At 51.3% G+C, this 22,429-nt stretch overlaps 1 protein-coding gene across 1 annotated transcript in view; it reads left to right on the plus strand.

Annotated features, from left to right (window-relative positions):
* The first annotated feature begins 1,771 nt into the window (after positions 1 to 1,771).
* The window catches only part of KIAA1210 (KIAA1210 ortholog), a 67,405-nt gene continuing 46,747 nt past the window's right edge, over positions 1,772 to 22,429 (plus strand). The window contains 2 exon segments of the mRNA XM_078064906.1: positions 1,772 to 1,806; positions 5,405 to 5,512. Of these exon segments, the coding sequence (XP_077921032.1) occupies positions 1,772 to 1,806; positions 5,405 to 5,512 (143 nt within the window).

Genomic DNA, 22,429 nt, shown 5'->3' on the forward strand with positions numbered 1-22,429 from the left:
CTCTCCTTCTGCTCCTACCCCTGCTCGTGCTCTCTCTCTCTCTGTCAAAGAAATAAATAAAATCTTTAAAAAAATTCTGTGGTTTTCGGAGTGTGTTCTATTTGAGTGGAAGGGGAATGACATGGATTTGCCTTCCTAATTAGCTTCTTCTCTGGCCAGTATTAAAACTGGTTTTTCCTAAAAATAATAATAATAATAACAAAATGGGTCTTTCCTAACCACCTGCTGACATGACAACTGGGGGTAGACAGAAGTTATGTGTTGATTAAACCATAATTGCAGAAAATCCATTAAGTGGGCAAGCCACATATGAATCATAGAGAAATGACCATAAATTCTAGCTAGAAAGGAATTCTTGCTAGAAATCTTAGCCACAGGTGAGGATTCAGCATGCACCGTGTAAATCTAGTCCTTGGGCAGTTATGCTCCCCCCCAACTACCAAGTTAAGAAGAGAGGGGCCCTCGCACTGCCCCGCTCCAGAGAGCCCAGTCTACTCACCCAGTGAAATTTCAGAAGCAGGGTGTTGCCTATTGAAGACGGAAGGGAAAAGAAGGCACCCTACTACAGACTGCCTAATACCCCTTGAGGGGCCGGGACCTGGTTTTCTGCTTTCTTCTAAGCCAGGGAAGGCAGATTTAGAAAGGCTGTCAGATTAGGCCCCTCCTGCAGTGTGTAATGATCCCCCCGGAACACGCACACAGGAGAAATCTTGCCCTTTAAAAAACCCTTGATTTCTCGCAGTAATTTTAAAAAGCCCAAAGCCCGCACCCATGTTTGCTTTGCTTTTCATACTGTCACCAGACACTTCGAAAATCAAAATATTGCAAAATCAAATATTGCCTCCACATGTCAGATGCCAGGGCAGAGACACCTTTTTATTGAACTGGGGTTGGGAAAGAGGCCCCCGCTGGGTTTTTCAGACCGTAAGCCTTAGGTGGCATTTTTGCTCTTTCTCTAGTTCTCTCGGTTTTCTGCAGACACAATCCGATCAGCGGTATCTCTGAATCCATGTAATGTAAACCGTGTTATAATGGGGATCCACTGTGCACACACGATCTTTGCTGGGGACTTCCATCTGAAGGGCATTGAGATTTCACAATTTTAAGGACATTCATGCCCTCTTCTCTTCTCTCTCACTCTCTCTCTCTCAGCTTTGTGACTCCAGCCTTGCTTAGGGTGTAAATCATTTTCCTTAAGATTGAACGGGAACAGCTCAGAAGGGCCAAAAATAGTGTTCAGATTGAGGGGGGAATGTTTGCAACCTTGCTATTTAAAATCTGCCTCACCTCTCTCTTCTCCCCTCTGTCCCACCCGCCCCCCAGCCTGCAGAATCTAAAATGCCAGAAAGTGACTTATTCACATTGCCTTCCCAAGGCTGGTGAGCGTCCGTCTCTGCCCCGGGGGTAAAGGTCTGGGCTAAGCCCGGAGGGCTTCCCCTCCTAGAGACTCCGCACACTCCTTAGCCCCGCGGGGATACAGACTTAGTCTAAGACCGAGCGTCTGGTATTTTGCACGGAGGATGCTGCGGTGGCGGGAAGTCGGAGGCAGGGGAAAAAGGGGAGGTAACAGTTCGCAGCCTCGTAAGGAACAAGCCCGGCCCATTTTGGACCCAGTTCAGCAGCCAGCGAGAGGCCTCGAGCAGAAACTTTATCTGGGTTAGTGCACCGGCCCGCGGGCGTGGGCTGTGCGTGCGGGCCCCTGGCTGCCGAGCTCTCCCACCCGCATGGCCGCGGCGCCAGCCCCTGGGCAGCGCGGCAGTTCCGAAGCACCATGGCTGGCTTCTACGCCTGCCTGAAGACTCAAGAGTAAGTGGCGGGCGCCCGCACGGCTCCCACCAGGCTCCCGGGAGCCCAGGGGGGCGGAGCGCTCGGCCGCCGCCGCGGGGGTGTCTCCCCGCCCGGGGTGGGGGGGGCGGGGGGTGCCGGGGCTCGAACCCGCCGCCCGGGGGCAGCACCCGCGGGGAGCCGGGCGCAGGTGGGCGTGGGAAAGCGGCGCGGGCCGGGGGGGGTGGTAGGGGGCCGCCCCTGGCTCACCTGAGTCCCCCGGGCGGCGGCGGGGCGTCTCGCCGGGGCCGCTGCGGTGGTTGATTGGTCACCTCGCAGAGGGAAGGAGGGCCGCCGCGTAGGGAAGAGGGGGCCAAGCAGCAAGAGTGGGACCGGGGAGTCCCGTTATTCCCGGGGTGCCCCTCCCCGCGCCGCGCGATGCCCCGCCTCTCTCCCGGGGCGAGGGTCGTCCGCGGCGCCGGGGCAGCCTCGCCCGGAGCGCGCGCGTGACAAATGGCTCGAGGGTCTGAGACGGGACAGTTGCAGCGCGAGGATGTTTCTGTCCCCGGCGGGCGGGCCGCCAGAGAGGCGAGGGCCAAGCTGCAGGTTCCAGCGTGCACGTGTAAGAAACGTGCAGTAAGCCTAGCCCGCGTCCCCTTCAAACAAAGCGCCCCACGGACCTGGATTTGACAGGGCTCGTTTCAGGGGCTGGGAGCGCCGTTCAAGTAACCTTCGCGGTGATCATTCATTCGGTGAAATCGTGGGTTTCAGGGACACCGGAGCGTTTGGTTCTGGTCCTAGTCAGCAGCCGGCGGGGCTGAAAATACAGATACGGGGGTGGGGAGAGGCGGGGGCAAAAAGTGAGAGAGACAGAGACAGAGAGAGGCAGAGAGGGAGAAGGAGAGAGAGAGAGGACAAAGGAGGACCAGAGGGATGGAAAGCGAGCAGAATTTGAATGAGTGGAGAAAATCGCTTTAACTTTTCTGAGTGATCTTAATTTTCTAAATTTGGTGTAAGCTATACAAACTGCAGTCTCCCCCACTACTGGAAGGGTGTGGACCCCAAGCCGAGTATTCTCACGCTGCACCCACAGCGGTGGTTTTGGGTGTGGCGGGCACCTATTGCGGGCGGTGACACCAGGATGAAGATATTAAGCAAAACGGATCCACTCATACGGCTCATTAGTGGGGGCACGAGTGTCCATGAGTATTCCCCAGGTTCATTCGTGAAGCTGTCACCATCTGGAATCAGGGCCAGAAAGTCACCTCACTCACCGCAGGTCTCCAGTAGCACCGGGCCCCCGCTGCTCTCTCCTCTCGTGGAAAAGCACTGGCTAGACCGGGCCTGGCAGCCTCTGGCGTGATTTTCCGGGGCATCCGCTTTGGAGGTGGTTCAGGCAGGGGGGTGTGGGGACACTGACCGCCCCCTTCGGCTCTTGCTTCCAAACTGGCACCGTAGCCCGCTCCTGTTCTCGATGGGCCTGGAGTCTCGACCGGTGAAAAGTGGCCTTGCCACTCTTGGAAAACCCTACCTCCGGGGCTCACCTGCCGGTCGTGCCCTTGACCTCTGGCCTCAGATGCCTGCGGTGGAAATTACGGCGCTTTCTCTGCGTGTAGCACCAGATGACAGAGAAGTTGGCGGTGGAGGCCTTGGGAGGCGGGAGAGACAGAGCCACCGCCATGGGAGGTGACAAGGGCAAGGTTACTGCTCCCAGGTGAGCGTCCAGCCCTTCCTCCCTGGTGCTCAGCGCCTGCCTATATTAGATTCTCCTGCTCGAACCAGGGGCCTTCCTCAGGGCCCCTTCATGCCGATGTCTGCCTTCCATGGAGGGGATCCGGGGCAGCCTGAGGCCTCTGGGGTGGAAAAGAGACACTCATGGACCCGTGGCTATTCCTGTTGCCCCAGCTGAAGGCCCGAGTTCACCTGACCGTTTATTGAAACTAGGCTGAAGGAACGGGAGACACAGTAGGAAGGCATTTGAGGAGGTTAAGGAGCCACGGCCTCTGTAAGGAAGTGGCTGGAGTCCCTTGGAAGACCTAACGGGTAGAGCGACTCGGTAGACATTCGGAAACATGGTGCACCTGCTCTGCAGGAAGCTTTGTGCTCAACACTGTGGGGGGGACGCGTGCTCTCCCTTCCCGGAGCCAGACACGCATGGCGTCTGGTACAAGCATTTGTTGGAGGCGTGTCGTCGACTCCTTGAGAAGCTCGCCTTCTTAGGGAGCGGCCACCCCGGTAAAGAGCGGTCTGGTCTGCAGGAGGTGGGGTGGGAGGGATAAGCTCAGTCAGGGGGAGCCGAAGGGAAGGAGACAGGGAGGGAAAGGGAGGGTGGAATTTGGGAGAGTGGGAAAACACCTTAACATTTCCTGTGTCGTCTTAGGTTTCTCCATTTCTTCCAAGCTGGACAAGATGCAGCCTCCCAGTTATCGGATGTGGCATAAGGGTTGGCTCAGTTTCCTCTGCAGATCACCCCTGCAGTCTAGATTTCATAGGTGTGTACGTTTATTTGATGAGTTGGAGATGGTTGTGGTGTTTGGCCAGCGGTGGAAATGGGTATATATTCGGAGCCACCCATACATCCTCGTAGGCCCTGACTCCATGCCACCAGCCACACTGATGCCTTGCTCTACTCTAGTTCCTAGGGGACTGGTTTTGGTGTTTGAATTCTGAACTGGTTATGGTGGATATGGTTCTTGCTTGAGGTAAGTAGCTAGTAAGTCCCGTTATGTTCATAGACATGGTGTGACAGCAGGGGACAGGAATTTAACAAGGGATCAGTGAATATGCCTATTGGTGAAAGGGAGAAAATACTAGGAGTCTTGAATTACGTGCCACCGTAATTATGTGCCAGTATATATGAGGAGATGAAGGAAAAGCAAAAGAACTTTCTTTTTTAAAAAAAAAAAAATTATTTATTTGAGAGAGAGAGAGAGAGAGAGCACAAGCAGGGGGAACAGCAGAGGGAGAGGGAGAAGCGGGCTCCCCACTGATGCGGGGCTCGATCCCAGACCCCAGGATCATGACCTGAGTCGAAGGCAGTCGCTTAACTGACTGAGCCACTCAGGCGCCCCAAGCAAAAGAACTTTCTTAACCAGACCAGATCCTGTAACGGTGGCATGGGTGAAAATGTCTTTATTTTAAGGGTGAGGAAATTGGGCCCCAAAGACGTTAAGCGACTCTCCCTGGGCCACGAGGCCATGACAATTCCAAGGTCAGAATCCTGAGTGCCCTGACTTGCGGCATGGAGCTGTCTAGCGTGCGCCGGAGGCAGGATTGGCCTTCGAGCAGAGAGCCAGAAGCACGCCCCCAGGGTGCTGGGGGCCCTAGCTGGGGCTGTTGCAGAGGCAGATTCAGCCCAAGACAAAAGAGTGAGCTAGGACAACTTTGTTCTTGGCCACCCCAGTCTCTCCGGTTACGGCCCCTTTCCCATGTCAGCCCCCTTCCCGCTCCAGGTGTTCTGGGCCTGAACCTTGCCCTTCCCTCCCAGCCCGTCTTCTCCAAGCCTCTGCCGTCCTAGGCTGTGGACTTCCCCTTGGCTGACACCTTGCCATCCTTGGGCCAGGGGCTGGCTCTCAGTCAAACTGCCCTGTGATGTTGGATTACTCCCGACAATGTATGTTTCCATAGAACTTTGATGCTTTTGTGTCACTCCGATGCTTGGTGGCCATCTCGGGGAGCCAGCTAGCTCAGTGGGCCCCTCACACCGTGCCAGTCAGCTTCTCCTACTCTAAGCAGAGGATGCAGGAAGGTGAGGCTTAGCGCTTTGGCAACAGGCACCTGACACCTGACCAGGGTGTAGCTATTGTGATCGATGCGCCAGCCTGCTCCCCTTGGCTGCACACCTTCCCTGATGCCCCCTTGCCACGCAGTATGGACTGCTGTTGGAGACCAGAGGCCACCAATACTGACTTTTTATGAGTTCTAGTTGCAGGTATTCAGGGGACCAATGCATTCCTTCTTCACCCTGCGGAGGCCCCTGGCACCCAGGTGCTGGAAGAGGTCTCACCCCGCAGGTCCTTCCAGTCTTGGACTGGCTCCCCATTCCACCTGCATCCTGTTCTCCCTAACGCAAAGCCTGGCCCCGTGTGAGCTTCCAGCTGGGGAAGGCAAACAGAAGCTAGCAGGAAGCACCTGACATGTGTAGCTGCAGCTACTAATCTTCCAGCTTCCACTCCTCCCTGTCATAAGTGTTTGATGTGGTCATTAGAGATCCCTGTGGCACTTCGCTTCCTTCTCTTTTTCTCTTCTTCCCGGTGTTTCTTCCTCTTTCTCTTCCCCTTCTTCCCCTTCTTCTCCTTCCTCTTCTTCCTCTCCTCCTTCTCCTTCTCCTTCTTCTTCTTTCTTTTCTTTCTTTCTTTCTTCTTCTTCTTCTCCTCCTTCTTCCCCTTCTTCTTCCTCCTCCTCCTTCCTCTTCTTCTCCTTCTCCTTCCTCTTCTTCTCCTTCTCCTTCCTCTTCTTCTCCTTCTCCTTCCTCTTCTTCTTCTCCTTCCTCTTCTTCTCCTTCTTTCCCTTCTCCTCTCTCCTCCTCCTCCTCCTTCTTCTTCTCCTCCTCCTTCTCTTTCTTCTTCTTCTCCTTCTTCCCCTTCTCCTTCTCTTCCTCCTCCTCCTTCTTCTCCTCCTCCTCCTTCTCCTTCCTCTTTCTCTTCCCCTTCTTATCCTTTCTCCTCTTCCTCTTCCTCTCCTCCTTTTTCTTCTCCTTCTTTCTTTTCTTTCTTTCTTTCTTTTTCTTCTTCTTTTTCTTCTCCTTCTTCCCCTTCTTCTTCCTCCTCCTCCTTCTTCTTCTCCTCCTTCCTCTTCTTCTTCTTCTTTCTGTTCTCCTTCTCCTATTTCCTCCTCCTCCTTCTTTCTTTCTTTCTTTCTTTCTTTCTTTCTTTCTTTCTTTCTTTCTTTCTTCTTCTTCTTCTTTCTCTTCTTCTTCTTCTTCTTCTCCTCCCCCTCCTCCTCCTTCTCCTTCCTCCTCTTCTTCTCCTTCTTCCCCTTCTTCTCCTTCTCCTCCTCCCCCTCCTCCTCCTTCTTCTTCCTCTTCTTCTTCTTCTCCTTCTTCCCCTTCTCCTTCTCCTCTTCCTCCTCCTCCTTCTTCTCCTCCTTCTTCTTCTTCCTCTTTCTCTTCCCCTTCTTATCCTTTCTCCTCTTCCTCTTCCTCTCCTCCTTTTTCTTTTCTTTCTTTCTTTCTTTTTCTTCTTCTTTTTCTTCTCCTTCTTCCCCTTCTTCTTCCTCCTCCTCCTTCCTCTTCTTCTTCTTCTTTCCCTTCTCTTTCTCCTCTTTCCTCCTCCTCCTCTTTCTTTCTTCTTCTTCTTCTTCTTCTTCTCCTCCTCCTCCTTCTCCTTCCTCCTCTTCTTCTCCTTCTTCCCCTTCTTCTCCTCCCCCTCCCCCTCCTCCTCCTTCTTCTTCCTCTTCTTCTTCTTCTCCTTCCTCTTCTTCTTCTCCTTCTTCCCCTTCTCCTTCTCCTCTTCCTCCTCCTCCTCCTCCTTCTTCTCCTCCTCCTCCTCCTTCTCCTTCTTCTTCTTCTTCTCCTTCTTCTCCTTCTCCTTCTTCTCCTTCTCCTATCCCCTCCCCCTCCTCCTTCTTCTCCTTCTCCTTCCTCTTCTTCTTCTCCTTCCCCTTCTTCTCCTTCTCCTCCCTCCCCTTCTTCTTGAAGAAAAGCTGTTAAGTCCAGTTCCCTGGCAAGGGGCCCAGACTGGGCATTTTGCTAACCTGCATTCCCCCTGTGGCATCTGCCTGAGACACTTTCCATTCATGAGAGCCATAGGAGAGCCGGTGGAGTGCCAGGTGCCCACCCTGGGGAGGCACTGTCCTAGGCCCCCAGCCTCACCCGGGGCAAGTTCTTGAATAAACTACTTGCCATATCTACCAGTTTACCAAAAGTTTGCCTTTTTGGACTATTTATAATATAGGTAAACTTTTTAACTTGTAAAAATTCATTAGGAGGAAATGGTTTTAAAGCTTTTTTTTTTTTTAAGCTTTTGGAAAGTTCTCTGAAGATGTAGTTGGCAGGTTTCATTTGGTCATTAGCAGCATCCCGAGTGTTCCATTTGTTGTAGGGGGGTTGAGTTTCCTTGGGAATATATTTAAAATGTGGAAATGTCTATTATTTCATCAGTAACCAGAATTTCAGCATTTTATATGAGAATGTTCATACTAGTTTCAGTTGAAGCCTTTGAAAGCCCATTTGGTGTTGGGCCAACTTTAGCATTTGGGGGATTCTTTCGCTAATTTCTCACGGGGCACAATTTTTGTTGTTTGTTATTTCTGGAAAGCAGTAGCCAAAATGTAGTATGTGATGCGGTTGCTTCTGTGGTTTCTGAATTGATTTTCTCCTTTAACGCTCTTCTAGCTTTTTAAAGCAATCCATTTTGTATCTTTCCTTTACAAATTCACAGTTATGGTTGGTGGCTAGGAAATTCGAGGACCTAATTGTACAGGACATTCCAGTAATCCCCTCTTGGCATCTTCACTCATGTTCTGTTGCTTGAAATGCCTTTACTCTTTTCATGAACTCTCCAATAGCTATTAAAACCACCCATTCGATGCAAATTGCTGTAAACCATGATTCAGTAGGAGAAATGAGTTTGGGTGAAATAGCTTGTTTTCAGAAGGTGAGGTTAATGAAAGATTGGCCATTTGATTACTTCAAATACATTGGTAACCTTAACCCAGAGGTTCTCAGCAGGGACGTGGGGACTGATTTTGCTCCCCAGGGGACATATGGCAATGTCTGGAGACATTGTTAGCTGTCACAGCTAGGGGAAAGGTGTGCTACTGACATCTAGTGGGTAGAGACTAGGGACGCCGCTGAACATCCTGCAGTGCTCGGGAAGAGCCTCCCACCCTCCCGCCCCCAACCAAGAATTTTCCAGCCCCAAATGTCAGTAGTGTCAAGATTGAGAAGCCCTGCCTTAAACTAATAACATTTTACCGAAGTGGAAGTCTTAAGAGGAGCACCCTGAGTGTTTAGACCAGCATTATCCAATAGAAGCTTCTATTGGTGATGGAAGTTTCTGGAGTGTTCTCTATCTCTTCTGCCCACAAGCCACGTTTGGCTACTGAGCATCTGCCGTGTGACTAGTGTGACCGGGGAACTGAGTTTTTATTTTATTTCACTTAAATGGATTTAAAGTGAAATAGCCACATGTGCCGAGTGGCTTCCATATTAGACTCAACTTTAGCAGCACTGTAGCCCTAGTGGTTCGTGGCTCTGGGACCAGACAGTCCTAAATCCGTGTTCACGGACCACCACTTTCTAGCTTGACAGGCTTGAGTCATCTAAGGCTTCTGAGCCTCAGTTTCCTCATCTGTAAAACGGGGGTAATAATGGGACCTATTCCTTGGAAGATGATGAACATACAATGCAATAATGTGTGAGCAGTAAATCATGTAGCACAGTGCCTGGCGCAGAAAGCGTTTGGAAGATGTTAATCATTGCCAGCGATCTGTGGTCAGTATAGTAATTGTCGTCCTGTAAGGGGGGCTTCTGCAGGGCTTCTAAACAAGACGTCCCCTGCAATATTCTTGAAGGGCAGAGCCCTAACTCTCGGCCCTCACCGCGTGACCACAGGCGGGCCTCTTTGGGCCTTGCTCTTCTCATCTGTAAAATGGGAATAACATGATCATCACAGTAATGCTACTTCCCTCTCCGTTGATGTCACAGGATTGCTGGGAGGGCCAAACGGCTCTGGAGGTGGTTTGAAGAGGACAGAGCCCTCTATGAACGTGAGGTTTGTGTTCTGAGTTTGCACGAAAGAGCGCTTTGCTTAGAGTCAGCACAATAGTTCTGCCTTTGGGAGAATTGTACATTCAAAACAAGGGTGCCTGCACCGGGGAGGCCGTGTTGGAGAGCAGCGGGGAAAGCAGGAGCTCTCCACAATGTCGGGCCCTCCTCCCTCCGTCACCCAGCACAGCGTCTGGCCTGAGAGCTACACACGCTGAAAATCACGGGCACCATATAGTAGAAAGCGCATGACGCTTTGGAGCCAGACGTGGGTTTGAATCCTCGCGGTGTTACCTGCTAGCTGTATGGCCATGGGTGAATGAAGGCCTTAGCCTGCCTGAGCCTCAGTTGTTCCCTCTGTAAAATGGATATAATGATTCCTACTTCCCAGGGTTGTCACAAGGATTAAATCAGGTAACTGACGGGCCCATAGGTTGCCCTCAGGAAACGTGAGCTCCCTCGCCACCCGATGAGCAACTGTTAGCTACTTAATTAGTCGTAATCCCATTTCTGTTCCTCTGGGATGGAAAAGGAAGTGCAAGTGTTGGCTGAGGGCACGGGAAAACTGTTTAGGCCTTTCTTGAGAGGAGGAGTCTCTCTGCCCAGAAGAGCAGTCTGGACCGTTTAGGGACAGATGAGGACAAAGGAGAAAGCACGGGGCTCTGAGTGAGTCACAAACACAGTGTTAATGAGGAGCCTGAGCAGCCTCTCCTGAACTTGGGAGAGCCCTGAAAGAAGTCACCGTGCTCTGTGTGCCCATTCTACAAAGCCGGCCACCAGGGGGCCACCGGGGAGAGTAGAGCTACCTGCAGGAAGTCTCATCCCTTACTTTTTGGGAGAGCCATGAAGAACAGGGGACACATGTCATCCACACCATGGGATGAGAATGATGATGAGAATAGCTAACATGTCCTGAGGGCTTATTATGTGTGACGCCCCATGCCGAGAGCTTTCTATGAGCTAGTTACCAAATTGCCTGTGAGAGCAGGACCCTTCTCTTTCTTGAGCACCGTTCTGATTTCTTAGCACAGGGCAGGTGCTCAACAAACACTTATTAAATGAATGAGTCCTCACAGGTGGTGTTTGATGGAGGCGCTACTCTTAGCCCCACTTCGCGGATAAGGAAGTTTAGGTTTTGAACAGCTCAGTGACTTGCCCGAGATCGCAAGCGGGTAATTGACAAGAGCCAGGATTCAAAGCTAGATTTGTCCAGCTCCATAGCCTAACCCTTTTGCAACTATGTTATCCTTCCTCTTCAGAAGGTCAAGGTGCCAGATTTCTCTTTCTGCAATAAAGGAAGGTCTGCGTAGACACTACTGGATCACAGAATCAAGAACGTTGCAGAAAGACATGATATTGTGACCTCCCTACCTCCATCCTACCTACTCCCTCCACCTCCCAGATTCTTTCCCCAGACAGATTCGTTTCATGGATAAGGAAACTGAGGCATGGAGAAATCATATGACTTGTTCCAGGTCACACAGCTTGTGAAGATCTTTATTAGTTTGAGTTTCTGTCCTTAAAAGGCTCAGAGACTGATAAGGAGAGGAAGGGTTTCATCTATTGGGGCCAAGGCTAAACGGGAAAAAAATTAACAAAGGGCTCCATCCTGTTAAAGCAACTTACTTGAATTTTTTTTTTTTTGCAAGTAGAAACATAAACCATTTTACTCATCTAATTTGAACAGTTGAAACTGTATTCCTTGTTACAAACACAACAAGATTATAACAATATAATTCATTTATCCACTATAGCATATAAGGGAGATGTTCAAAATGAGGAGTAGAAACAAGAGGGAAGAAAAAGAAGAGATACAGGGCATGGGAACGTCTAGATATGGATAAGGAAAGAGCAACAAACTGGCAGGCTTTTGTGTATCTCACAAAAGATTGCTACTAAAGATTGCTAAAGTCATGTTGCATTTTTCCATCAATAGGGTCATTATCTTCTATTTTCTGTCCTGCGGACCTCAGAGGCCAAGGACCAGCCCATCCTATAAGCTATGGGTCATGTTAGTTCCTTACCCTGCGTCAGATCTCGCTGCTTCAGGTCGCCCCTTTCCCTAAGCTCAAGCATTCTGGAAGAATGGAGCAAAAAGTAAGTCAAAGGGAGACTCCTCTGATGTCTGAGGGGGTTGGGGAAAGGAAAGGGTCCTGGGAGCCCAGGGCGTGTCTGCCTACCCACACGTTAAGCAGAGCTCAGAAGAGAAGGCGGAGAGTCTGCTCCCCTGAGTTTGCATAAAGCACATGGACAGAGCTTTTGGTGTTAGTTCACTATTCACGTGTGCTACTTACAGGATGTCTCCAGAAGCCTTCTAAGGGAATGAAGTGGGGGGGAAATCCCCACTAAACCTCCATCACCTGTTTTTGAAGAAGAGAGTTTTAATTTGACATGTGAGGAATGTCTGTTTCTTCTGTGCCTCTGGTTTTAGAAGCCAAATGTCAAAGATGCAAGACCTTATTTCAGGCAGAGATGGTCTGTGTTTGCTCTTTCAGACGCGGAGGAAGCAGGGCGCTCTCTGGGATGAGGTGGTTAGCTCCCCCATATGGATGGGTTCCTGATTTGAAAAGATTTTAAAAATAAATTTTTTGAAGGGGCAGAAAGAATGAGTGGGGAAGTTTAAGTCAAATCTCCTGCAACCCTGTGCAATTATTTTGCTGTTTTTTAAAATTGAGTGTAATTAACAGAGAGCATTATATTAGTTTCAGGTGTACAATATAGTGATTCAACAATTCTGTACTTTACTCAGGGCTCATGGTGATAAGTGTACTCTGAATCCCCTTTATTTCCTTACCCACCTCCGCTCTGGCAACCAATAGTTTGTTCTCTGTATTTAAGAGCCTGATTTTTTTGGTCTCATTTTTTTCTTTGTTTGTTCATTTGCTTTAGTCCTTAAATTCCACATGTGAGTGAAGTCATATGGTATTTGTCTTTCTCTGACTGACTTATTTCATCTGACATTATACCCTCTAGGTCCATCCGTGTTCTTGCAAATGGCAAGATTTCATTTTTTATGGCTGAGTAATATTTCCTTGGGTATATGTGTGTGTGTGTGTGTGTGTGTGTGTGTATACACACATATATGTATATGTATAGATGTGATATATACATATATACATCACATCTTCTTTATCCATTCATCTATTGATGGACACTTGGGCTGCTTTCATATCTTGGCTATTGTGAATAATGCTGCAGTAAACATAGGGGTGCAGCTATCTTTTCAAATTAGTGTTTTCATTTTATTTGGGTAAATACCCAGTAGTGGAAATACTAGATCATATGGTAATGCTATTTTGATTTTTTTTAAGGAAACTCCATACTGTTTTCCACAGCCTCTGCATTTTTAAAATGGAAAAAAATAGCTTGGGGGTGCTTGGGTGGCTCAGTTGGTTAAGCGTCCACCTTCAGCTCAGGTCATGATCTCGGGGTCCTGGGATCAGGTCCCACACCAGGCTCCCTGCTCAGCGGGCAGTCTGCTTCTCCCTCTCCCTCTATGTGCTCTCTCTCTCGCTTGCTCTCTCTCTCTCAAATAAATAAATAATCTTTAAAAAAAGAAAAAGAAAAGAAAAAAATCACTTTCTAAAAATTGCCTCTAAACAATCTGAAAGTAGGAGAGTTTTCTGAAAATATGACAGGCTTCTGAAGGGTCTGCTCTGAAGGCGGGTCCCCTGTTGGCCAACTCAAGTAGGGCTTAGAGTGGGCCTCTTCAGCCTCTCTGGAGATGAACTGGGAATTTTGATAGATTATCTCAATGGATCATAAAATCCTAGAATGCCCAGGCTAAAAGGAATCCTGGACTCCAAGTCTAATTGAATTCCTTAGTTCTTGGGTGAGGAAACAGGCCCAGAGAAAAGACTTGGCGTGCCAAGACCTCACGGCTAATTAATAGCAGAGCTGAGACATCAACTCTCCAAAAGTTGCTGTGGGCCTCTTTGGAGGGTCAAGTTTTAGAGATATTTATTAGAAAAACAAAATACCTTCCTTTGTGGTCACAGTGCTCGCTAGATATCATTCAAGTTGCTTTTTTCTTCACCATCCTGCCCCTGCCATCCATGTCTTATGGCTTCCCACTTTAGCTTTTCTGTCCCAGTCATGCCCAGTATCTAATGTGATTCGCAGCAGGGTTTCCTTCGGCAGGTGGGGTGGGGGGCGCCTAGACCCTTTACCTCAGGATTGCCTGGGAGCTTATAAAGCAAGCAGATCTCTGGGCCCGCCACCAATGAGGAATCAGAATCCCTAGGGCCGAGGGCCCATGCATCCATGTTTGTCAGACAGGATGTTGACTTGAACCCATTTCTCACACCCATGTCCCCTATCTGTTGTAGTTGTTTAAAAAACCCTACTGTTCAGGGGCGCCTGGGTGGCTCAGTCGTTAAGCGTCTGCCTTCGGCTCAGGTCATGGTCCCAGGGTCCTGGGGTCGAGCCCCGCATCGGGCTCCCTGCTCAGCGGGAAAGCCTGCTTCTCCCTCTCCCACTCCCCCTGCTTGTGTTCCCTCTCTCGCTGTGTCTCTCTCTGTCAAATAAATAAATAAAATCTGAAAAAAAAAAACAAAACCCTACTGTTCAGTGAGCACTTCCTTTGTACCGGGCATGGTGCTCTTTTTCACGCACTATCTCCTTCATTCCTCAGATGCTGGCTGGGTCCTTCCCTGTCACTCTCAAGTGGGCAACAGAGCGGTGTCCATGGGGGGGGAAGGGGCCAGGCCAACAGAGCGGTGTCCATAGTGGGGCGGAAGGGGCCAGGCCAACAGAGCGGTATCCATTGGGGGGGGAGGGACCAGGTGTCTCCCACCCCCACTGAAGCGCTCTTCCTGGGCGCTCCCTCCAGTGCGCCTTCTTCTTCTCCTAGGCCATTCTGACCCGAGATTCTTCAAGTTTAAGGAAGCTCGGGAGATTTCTGCTCTCCAGGTTCTCCCTGCCGCTCTCCTTTCCCCTGAGGTGGTGACCCTACTGGGAAGAGCTGTGTGCACCCCGCTGACTTCTTCCAGGTGGCGACCCTGTTCCTCTCCCTGCCGGGAACAGCGCGGGCGGAGTGAGGGGATGAACGGGCAAGAGGAGGCCTTGAGAAAACTCTGTGCTTTGGGTTCCTCTCTGCTTCTGCAGCCGGAAGTGGACACAGGAGAAGGGAACCAGGAATCTTCATTCTGCCCTTGGCCATCTGGACCTTTCTCTCCGCCCCGACTAGCGGCCTCTAGCCTGGCCTGGTTCCAGGCCGTCCTTCAGGGGGGTCCCTCCTTCTCTGCCCTCCTGGTGTCTGGCCTAGCACCAGGCTCTGGGCCACTCCATTTTCCAATTGGTTGCCGTCTGGCATCCCCGGTGCTAGAACCTCCTTCCTGCGGCCTGTCGGTATTGGTCCAGGAGCTTCTGGCTTCTTTTCCAGAGACTGGACCGGAGAGGTGTGAGAGTCAGGTGTGAGAGCAGACCTGACCCCGGGCAGAAGGGATGTAAGGGAGGCAGGCATCACCCGCGCCTCATTGCCCTGAGCACATCATCCTGGGCCAGGGTTCTCAGGCTCTTCCCGGTGGCCCAGGGTCTGTGGCTGTCATTGGCCCTCTCTGCCCCCACCCCCACCCCAACTCACCTATGCTGACTTTCAAGTGGGTGCCTCAGTGCTTAAGCAGACAACAAACTTTTCTGCCCAGCAGATGGCCCGTCTTAAGGTGGGGCTCATCTCTCAGGCCTTTCGTGATTCCTCCAGACTCGTGCTACTTTAAACGGAGCTGCCCACAAAATCACCCTCTAGAACTTTCTGTGGCCACACGCCTTCCATTCCCCGATTCTTCCATCTGCTCCTTCCCTTCCCTCTCACCTTCCCTTGTTCTTTGACTTCGAGATCTTAGCTCTCTGGCTTGGCTTTGCTGCTCCCCGCCCCCCTTGGCAACGCACAGACTCTTGGGGCCTACAGACCCCTCCTCTATGTAGTCAGTAGCTTAGAGTTTAGCCTTTGGGTCCTTGTCATAAAATGCCATAAGAGAGCATGTGATAATTTAGTCTCACCTCCTCATGTTACAGATGTGGGAACTGAGGCCCGGTTTGGAGGGAGTGTGGCAGGTCCACAAAGATAATCTGTTGGAAGGGCAGAATCAGGACCCAGGCCTTCTGATTCCTAATCAGATACGGTTCCCAAATCTTTCACGTGTGCTTGTTTCTCGTCAGCAGAGAGTGGGTCGTTTTATGTAGCACGCATGGGCCCTGGAGTCAGATGACCTCACCTTGCCCGTGAACTTGCCCGTGACCCTGGGCAGTTACTTAGCCTTTCGGCTTCCCTCATCTGCAGAATGGGGAGGATCGAGAATAAATAGTACCCGCCTCATGGGATCGTTCCGAGGATCGAAAGAGAGGATGCGTGCCCATAGTAACTATGCAGTAAGTGCTGACTGCTGTGTTTCATCGTCACAGCTCTGAGCCCCTAGTAGGGCTGCATAAAGACTTTGGGGTAGCAAAGACAGGGGCCTTGGGAAAGATGGTTCTGACTTTGTGGCCTGGTTCAGAGGGAGTGATTCCAACGGTGGGGATCCAAGGCCATGTGGAGAGGTCAATGCCATGGCTGGGGGAAAGGGAGAGATTTGGGGATCAGGGAACCTTTTCGTAACCCTCCCTGTGACTCCAAATCTGCAGCTGCCTCTGCCTGGCTGCAGGGCTGTGTGTGGGGTTAAGGGCTATGGAAATCTGGGGCCTCGGGCTCTCAGATATCACCTTGCCCGGGAATGGCCAGGGCTCTCAGATTCTTGGGTATATCTTTATTTCAGGGGGCATGTGCCCTTTGTGGGCCGCGGCCTCCCCCTTCCCCACACCCACCCCTTCCCCGTTAAGGCACAGTGCACTCCGAGATCTCCGTGCCCTGCCCTTCAGAACTGGGAGGCCAAGGGCTAGTTATCATAACCATGAGGCCAAGCTGAGACTGCCTCCCCCAGCCCCCACCCCGTGGGCTGAAAGGGCCTGAAGATGGAACCGAAAAGCTACAAGTTGCCTTCAGAAAAGGTACGGGTAGCGCAGCTTGGCATGGCGGCACATTGCCGGGGCCTGGTTTCCTCCCTCCTTTATCTCCCCTACCTCCTCCCCCACCCCCTGCAGAAAATGACTACCTGTGTCTCATCTTCTAGGGGCCTTTGGAATTCAAAGGCCAGGAAGCATCGGGCCATAGCCCACAGACTCCAACCAGCCACGAAGAGCCCACGCCCCACGCCAGCACCACCACCCCCTTTCTCCTTTTGCCTTTCTCCCCCCTCCTCGGAAAATTTTCACCCCCCCCAACTGATGGATTATTGACCACCGGGAGCTGTAATAACAGCAACCACAACAAATACCTCATAAACTAAAAAACCACAGGCACACTCTGCTTGGGATGGCCTTGAGCACTGGCAGAGAGGTTGGGTCCAGAGCTCTGGGCACCTGACACACCCTTAAAGCTGTGAAGTCCATCCTCAGGGCCCCTTGACTCAATTCTGGCTCTCCCTTGAGTCCTCCAGGGCCCCCATGCTTCCTGCTCCCCTGGATGGGACCCTACTTCAGCTTGGCCATCCAAGGGGCCCATGCGACAGACGTGTCCCCTTTAATACTGCGTGATGGCTCATTGTAATATGTGTGGCCAGTGAGCCATTTGGGGCAGGATTCTTTGTTGTTAAACTGGCCAGTGAATCTTGGCAAAGACGTTAGGGGCTGAGAGTAACCTCGCTAGTGTCCTATTTTCGGGTCCTGTCATAGGCCAGCACGTGAGATTCTCTGGGGGCAGGAGAGGGTGGGCATTTAATGCTTACCAGATTTTGCCGAGTTAGGAGGAAGGAGAGTGTGGTGGTCGAACCATGGGCTCCGAAATCCTCCAGAACCGGATTTGAGTCCTAGCTCTATTACTCCTGCACAGATGACCTCATGTCAGCGAGACTCAGTTTCCCCACCCGGGAAACGGGGATGGACATAATGCCCACCACATAGGGCTCTTGTGAGGCTTCAGTAAAGAACACACGAAGAAACAGCTTTCACGGTGCTTGCCTGGCATGGAGCAGGGCTCTGCAATTTCGTTCATTGTGTTCACTGTGTAATATTAATTGTCCCTGACTGCAAGGACAGAGCTTTTAATCGTAGGGTATGTGGACTGACGAGACAGAATGAGACTCCCCATCAGCTAGGCTTTGAGGCCACTGGAGAGATGGCAGAAAGAAACTTCTCGGCCAAGTTCTTTGCATTTTTGACCCCCTGAGGATCTAAGGTGTTAGGGGTGGCCTGAGTTGGGTCTTTCTGAGCTTCTACTGGTTTACTCTGGGGGGGTGAGGTGCAATGGGGAGGAAGGAAAAGCAGACCTGGAGGCAAGCTAAAGACCTTTGAAATGGAAGCATGGGAGGAGGAAAAGGCACAAAGAAGGAAAAAGAAGGAAGAAGAAGAAGAGGAGGAGGAGGAGAAGAAGCTGCAATCCAGTGCAGCTCCTGTAGCTGCCCCCTTAAGATAAGATGGGGGGGAATCTTTCCTCTTGCTCTCTTCTGGTAGTGGGACGTATCTCCACAGAAATTTTGAGCGGTCTTCCCGCCGAGACACCTGTTCTTTTGAGGCTGCCTCCAGTCTCCGGGACAAGTCTCCATGCTCCCTGGCTCACAAGCAGGGTGCTAAGAGGTCTCCCTGAAATGGGCTTCCCTATCTATGGTGGGGACGTGGAGGGTGGCAGGCTTGCATTTTTCTCTGGCCTCCTGGAGTGGGAGAAAGGCCTGGGTGACAATTTCTCTAGAACAGGTGTCTGCGACAGGAGTCCCCTAGAGCGTGCTTAGCCATCTGCTCAATGGTTGTGGTGGTCAGACACCCGTAGGTGAGGGTGTGGGGTGTAGAGAAGTGACCCTCTATCACTCATGTGTCTTCCTCCTGGCGCCCATGGGTACTTGGAGGCGGGGCTTTGCGGAAGTCACTGAAGATGTCACATCACCTAAGGTGCCCCCAAAGCCATGCAGCACTTTCTGCCAAGGGCTCTCCGAGCCAGGCTAAATGACCAGCAGGATTGTTTCCCTCGACCCAGGATAGCGCGAGGGGGCTCACATCTGCTCCCGGGAGCATACGCAAGCAGGAGTTCTAGAGCTAACTGGGCTGGGGGAAGGGAGCAAAGAATCCCAAGGGCTGCTTACCGAGTTCTGTGTTTCATCTTCCGTGGCTCCAAACCTACCCTGCTTCTGCATTCTTCCTCAGCTAGAGCTGGCGCCCGTAGGACTTGTATTCGTGTCCTATTGCTGTGTAACAAGTGTCTTACACAACGCAAATGTGCCACCTCGCAGTGTCCGCGAGTCCGGAGCCCCGGCACCGTGTACGTCAGGGGCTCGCGAGGCAGCACTTAGAGGATCAGCCGTGGCTGAGGACCCATCCGAGGTCAGAGCTTTTCTTCCAGACGAGCTGGTGGGTGGCAGAATTCAGGCTTTCGAGATGGTAGGGTTGAGGTCCCCACTTTCTGGCTGGCTGTCAGCCAAGGCTTGTTCTCAGTGGCCGGAGGCCACCTGCCAGGCCCTGCCACGTGGTCCTCACTCCCCACGACGTAGCGGTTTGGCCCTTCAAGCCCAATGGGAGAGTGTCTGCCGTGGCTTCGCATCTCTCTGACTTCTCTGTCTGACCTCTGGACACGCTTTTAAAAAGAGCTTGCCTGATTAGGCCAGGCCCACCCAGACTCCAGGAGACGGGATTTACAGGGCACGCACGCTTAGAGTTCTGCCTACCACAGACTCCATGAAAAGCATTTCAGCCTGCCAGATTATTTGCTACAAAACGAGGCTAGCTGCTTCCCCGCTCTGGGAAGCCGGCCAGGCTGTCAAGCAGAGCCTTCTGAGTCCTTGAACCTGAACCGGGCTGTGGTTAAAAAATTGCAACAGCCTTGGAAGACAGGCCTTATTCCCTTGTTGCTTCTTTTTTTTCCCCCCTAGAGCCCGTGTTCAGCCCTCAAGTCAGACAGGCTGAGAAACAAAAGGCAGCTTCGAGGCCTAAGCATCTAGGGTTGGCCGAGAGCAAGCAAGCGTTTAAACGATGACTGATAATGAAACTTTAGATCCCTGCTGGGCCGGGCTTCCTGATGCCCATTATGACATGACTTTATGCTCCTTGGAAGTGGTTCTGAAGGCCTCTCATTTACTGGATAAAAGCATACGTTCTTTCCTCTTTCCCTACTCGGCTTGCCAACTTCTTCACGGATTTTGTGCAGAGGGGATTTTTACTGAAAGTGTGTCTCATATTGTCCCCATATGTTTAAAAAAGGGGACCGCTTTCCCTACCGATTTCCTATTTGTCGCTGCAGCACCCCCTACTCCTTGCTCCTGTGTTCGTCCATCTGGAAAAACACACAGCGAGCGCCTTCCATGCGCCTGGCCTCATTCTAGGTGTTGGTGACATCTGGGTGGGCAAGATGTGGTCCCTGTCTTCAAGGTGATATCAACTGTGATGGAGGCATGCACAAAGGACCAAGAGCATGGGGCGCGGGTGGTGACCTTTGAGCTGGGTCTGGAGGAACGGGTAGGATTGTAAGGATGTGGGGATGAGGGAGTTGACGTTCTAGGCCAAGTGGACAGAGCACCGAACGTGAGAGCACCTGGTGCATCTGGGGAATGACGGGTAATTCCCCGTCGTGGGCGTGAGGGCATGAGTGGGGGGTGGACTTCTGGTACAACGGAGAGGGGCAGGGAACACCAGATTGCGGAGGGCCTCGAGAGTCAAGGACTTGGCTCTCATCCTACCGGCAGCAGGAAGTTGATGAACTAGTTGAAGCTGGGGAGGCTCACGATCAAGACCAAACATTGTGACTTTTTTGAGATACCAATGAGGTGACAGCAGTTTTTGCTAAGTATCATTCATACACAAAAGTATAGACCAGAGGACTTGGCCCAAAGGCCATTTTTAAAGAGGCCTGGTCTAACGAAGGAACCGATTCACTTTAGATTTAGATTAGCCATCACGAGAGAAGCGAAAGAAATACAACGATGCCTCTGTTGTATTTCTTTGAGGTACTTGGGAAGCAAAGCTCTGGTTCATAAGGTCAGCCCAAGGCCAACAGGAAAGGAGTTTTGCCAGGGGTGGAGGGCTGTAAGTAGGAGGACGCAGGGTATCTGTTCCTGAAGCTTCCTCCGTGAGGTTCCGGGCCTAGCCCAGCTGAGTGGGGCTCCACACCCAGGGTTCTCGTGGCTGGGACACCTAGGAGTAGATTCTCTACACCAAGGACAGGAGGGGCCCGAGCGTGCTTGGTTCTGCATAGATGAACAGCCTAGGAGTGGGGCCCACCTCGCTAGGAGGGAAGGAAGGCCCTGCAAAGCTGGGAAAACAAGAGGGTCGCTCCCCCAGGACAAGCGCTCCTACAGCATGCCTCTACTTCTAAGAAATTTCTGACCGCAAAGATGGCTCTTACGTTACTTCCCCTTCTTTTATTGAATTTAAGCATTCGTGCACCAAACATTTATTGAGGGCCTGCTGTGTGCTAGGTACCATTCTAGGGGCTAGGAGATCCAGTGATGGACAGAATATGCAAGGCCCCTGACCTTATGGAATTTACATTCCAGTAGAGAAGACAGACAAGAAACAAGTAAATTACTGTAGAATATGATTTTAGGTAGTACTGAGTGCTGTAAGGATGTTCATAAAGGGTCATGTGATGGAGAGAGACCAGAGGCTCTAACCAGGATGGTCATGGAGGTCTTTCCTGGGAGGGAACATCTGAGCTGACTTGAAAGCTACAAAGGAGTCAACTGTGCAACTAGCTGGGGAAAGAGCCCTCCGGGCAAAGGGAACCGCAAGTGCCAAGGTCCTGAGATCAAAAGGGGCTGGGTGTGTTGGGTTGTGGTGAGAAAGCCACTGAGGCTGCAGCAGAGAGAGGAAGGAGGAGGGTAACAGGATTGGCAGTCAGGGGGGCACGAGCGTGGGGCCAGATCACATAAGGCTTGGGGGGTGCGTAAGGAGCTGGGACTTTGAGCGTGATGGCAAGTCACTGGAGGGTTTCGAGCAGGGGGCTGGTGGGACTGACGTGGCCACCGTGTGGAGAATAAGGAGGCAAACGAGGAAGCGGGGAGACTGGTTAGGTCATTGTAGTGATGCAGCAACAAGATAATGGTGGCTCAGACGGGGCCAGAGAGGGTCGGATTCCAGAAATACGTGCAAGGAGGACTCGCAGGATTTACTGTCGGATTTGATGTGGCATACGATGGAAAGAGAGGAATCAAGAGCTCCTAAGTTTCAGTCTGAGCATTTGGTTAGTGGCATTTTTCGGAGCGGGGGGGGGGGGGGGTGGGAGCTGGGGTGGGGGAAGGAGTGGGTATGAGGGGAAGCAAGAGTTCCACACACCAGTAGTTGGAGGTGTTGGCGAGGCAGTTGGTTATAGGGCCATGGGGTACAGAGGAGACATCCAGTCTAGAGACAGACACCTTGGAGTCCAGTGTAGAGATGGTACTTCAAGTCTGAACGAGATCATTTAGGATGTGGTAGCCCCTAGCCACGTGTGCCCTTTGAGCGCTCAAAATTGTCACCTGTGTGAAATGCAAACCGAATTTCAAAGACTTAGCGTGGAAAAAAAAAAAAAGAACGTAAAATATTTTGGTTCTGTTGAGTTAAATAAAATATGATAATGTTTGGGCTCTACTGAGGTCAAAGTAACCCCACCTGTTTTCTTTTGGCTTTTTAAAATACGGCTACTAGGAATTTTGCAACAACGCACATGGCTTGCAGTGGAGGTTCACGTTCATGTTTCTACTGAATGGCACTGATTTAGGAAACGGTCATAGATAAAGAGGGCCAAGGACAGAGCCTTTAGGGGCTACAACATTTCAGATCTAGGGAGAGGAGGAAGGTCAAGCAAAGGAGCTTGAGGAAGAATCAGCCAATGAGGTTGGAGGAAAATTAGGGGAGTATGACGGTCAATAAGGCAAAGTGATAAAATTATGCAAAAAGGAGGGCGTGTCAGATGTTGCTGGGAAGTCAGGGGACTTGCAGTGGCATTTAATAAGAGCCATTTTG

This window comes from Halichoerus grypus, chromosome X (assembly GCF_964656455.1).
Source record: "Halichoerus grypus chromosome X, mHalGry1.hap1.1, whole genome shotgun sequence".
Lineage (NCBI taxonomy): Eukaryota > Metazoa > Chordata > Mammalia > Carnivora > Phocidae > Halichoerus > Halichoerus grypus.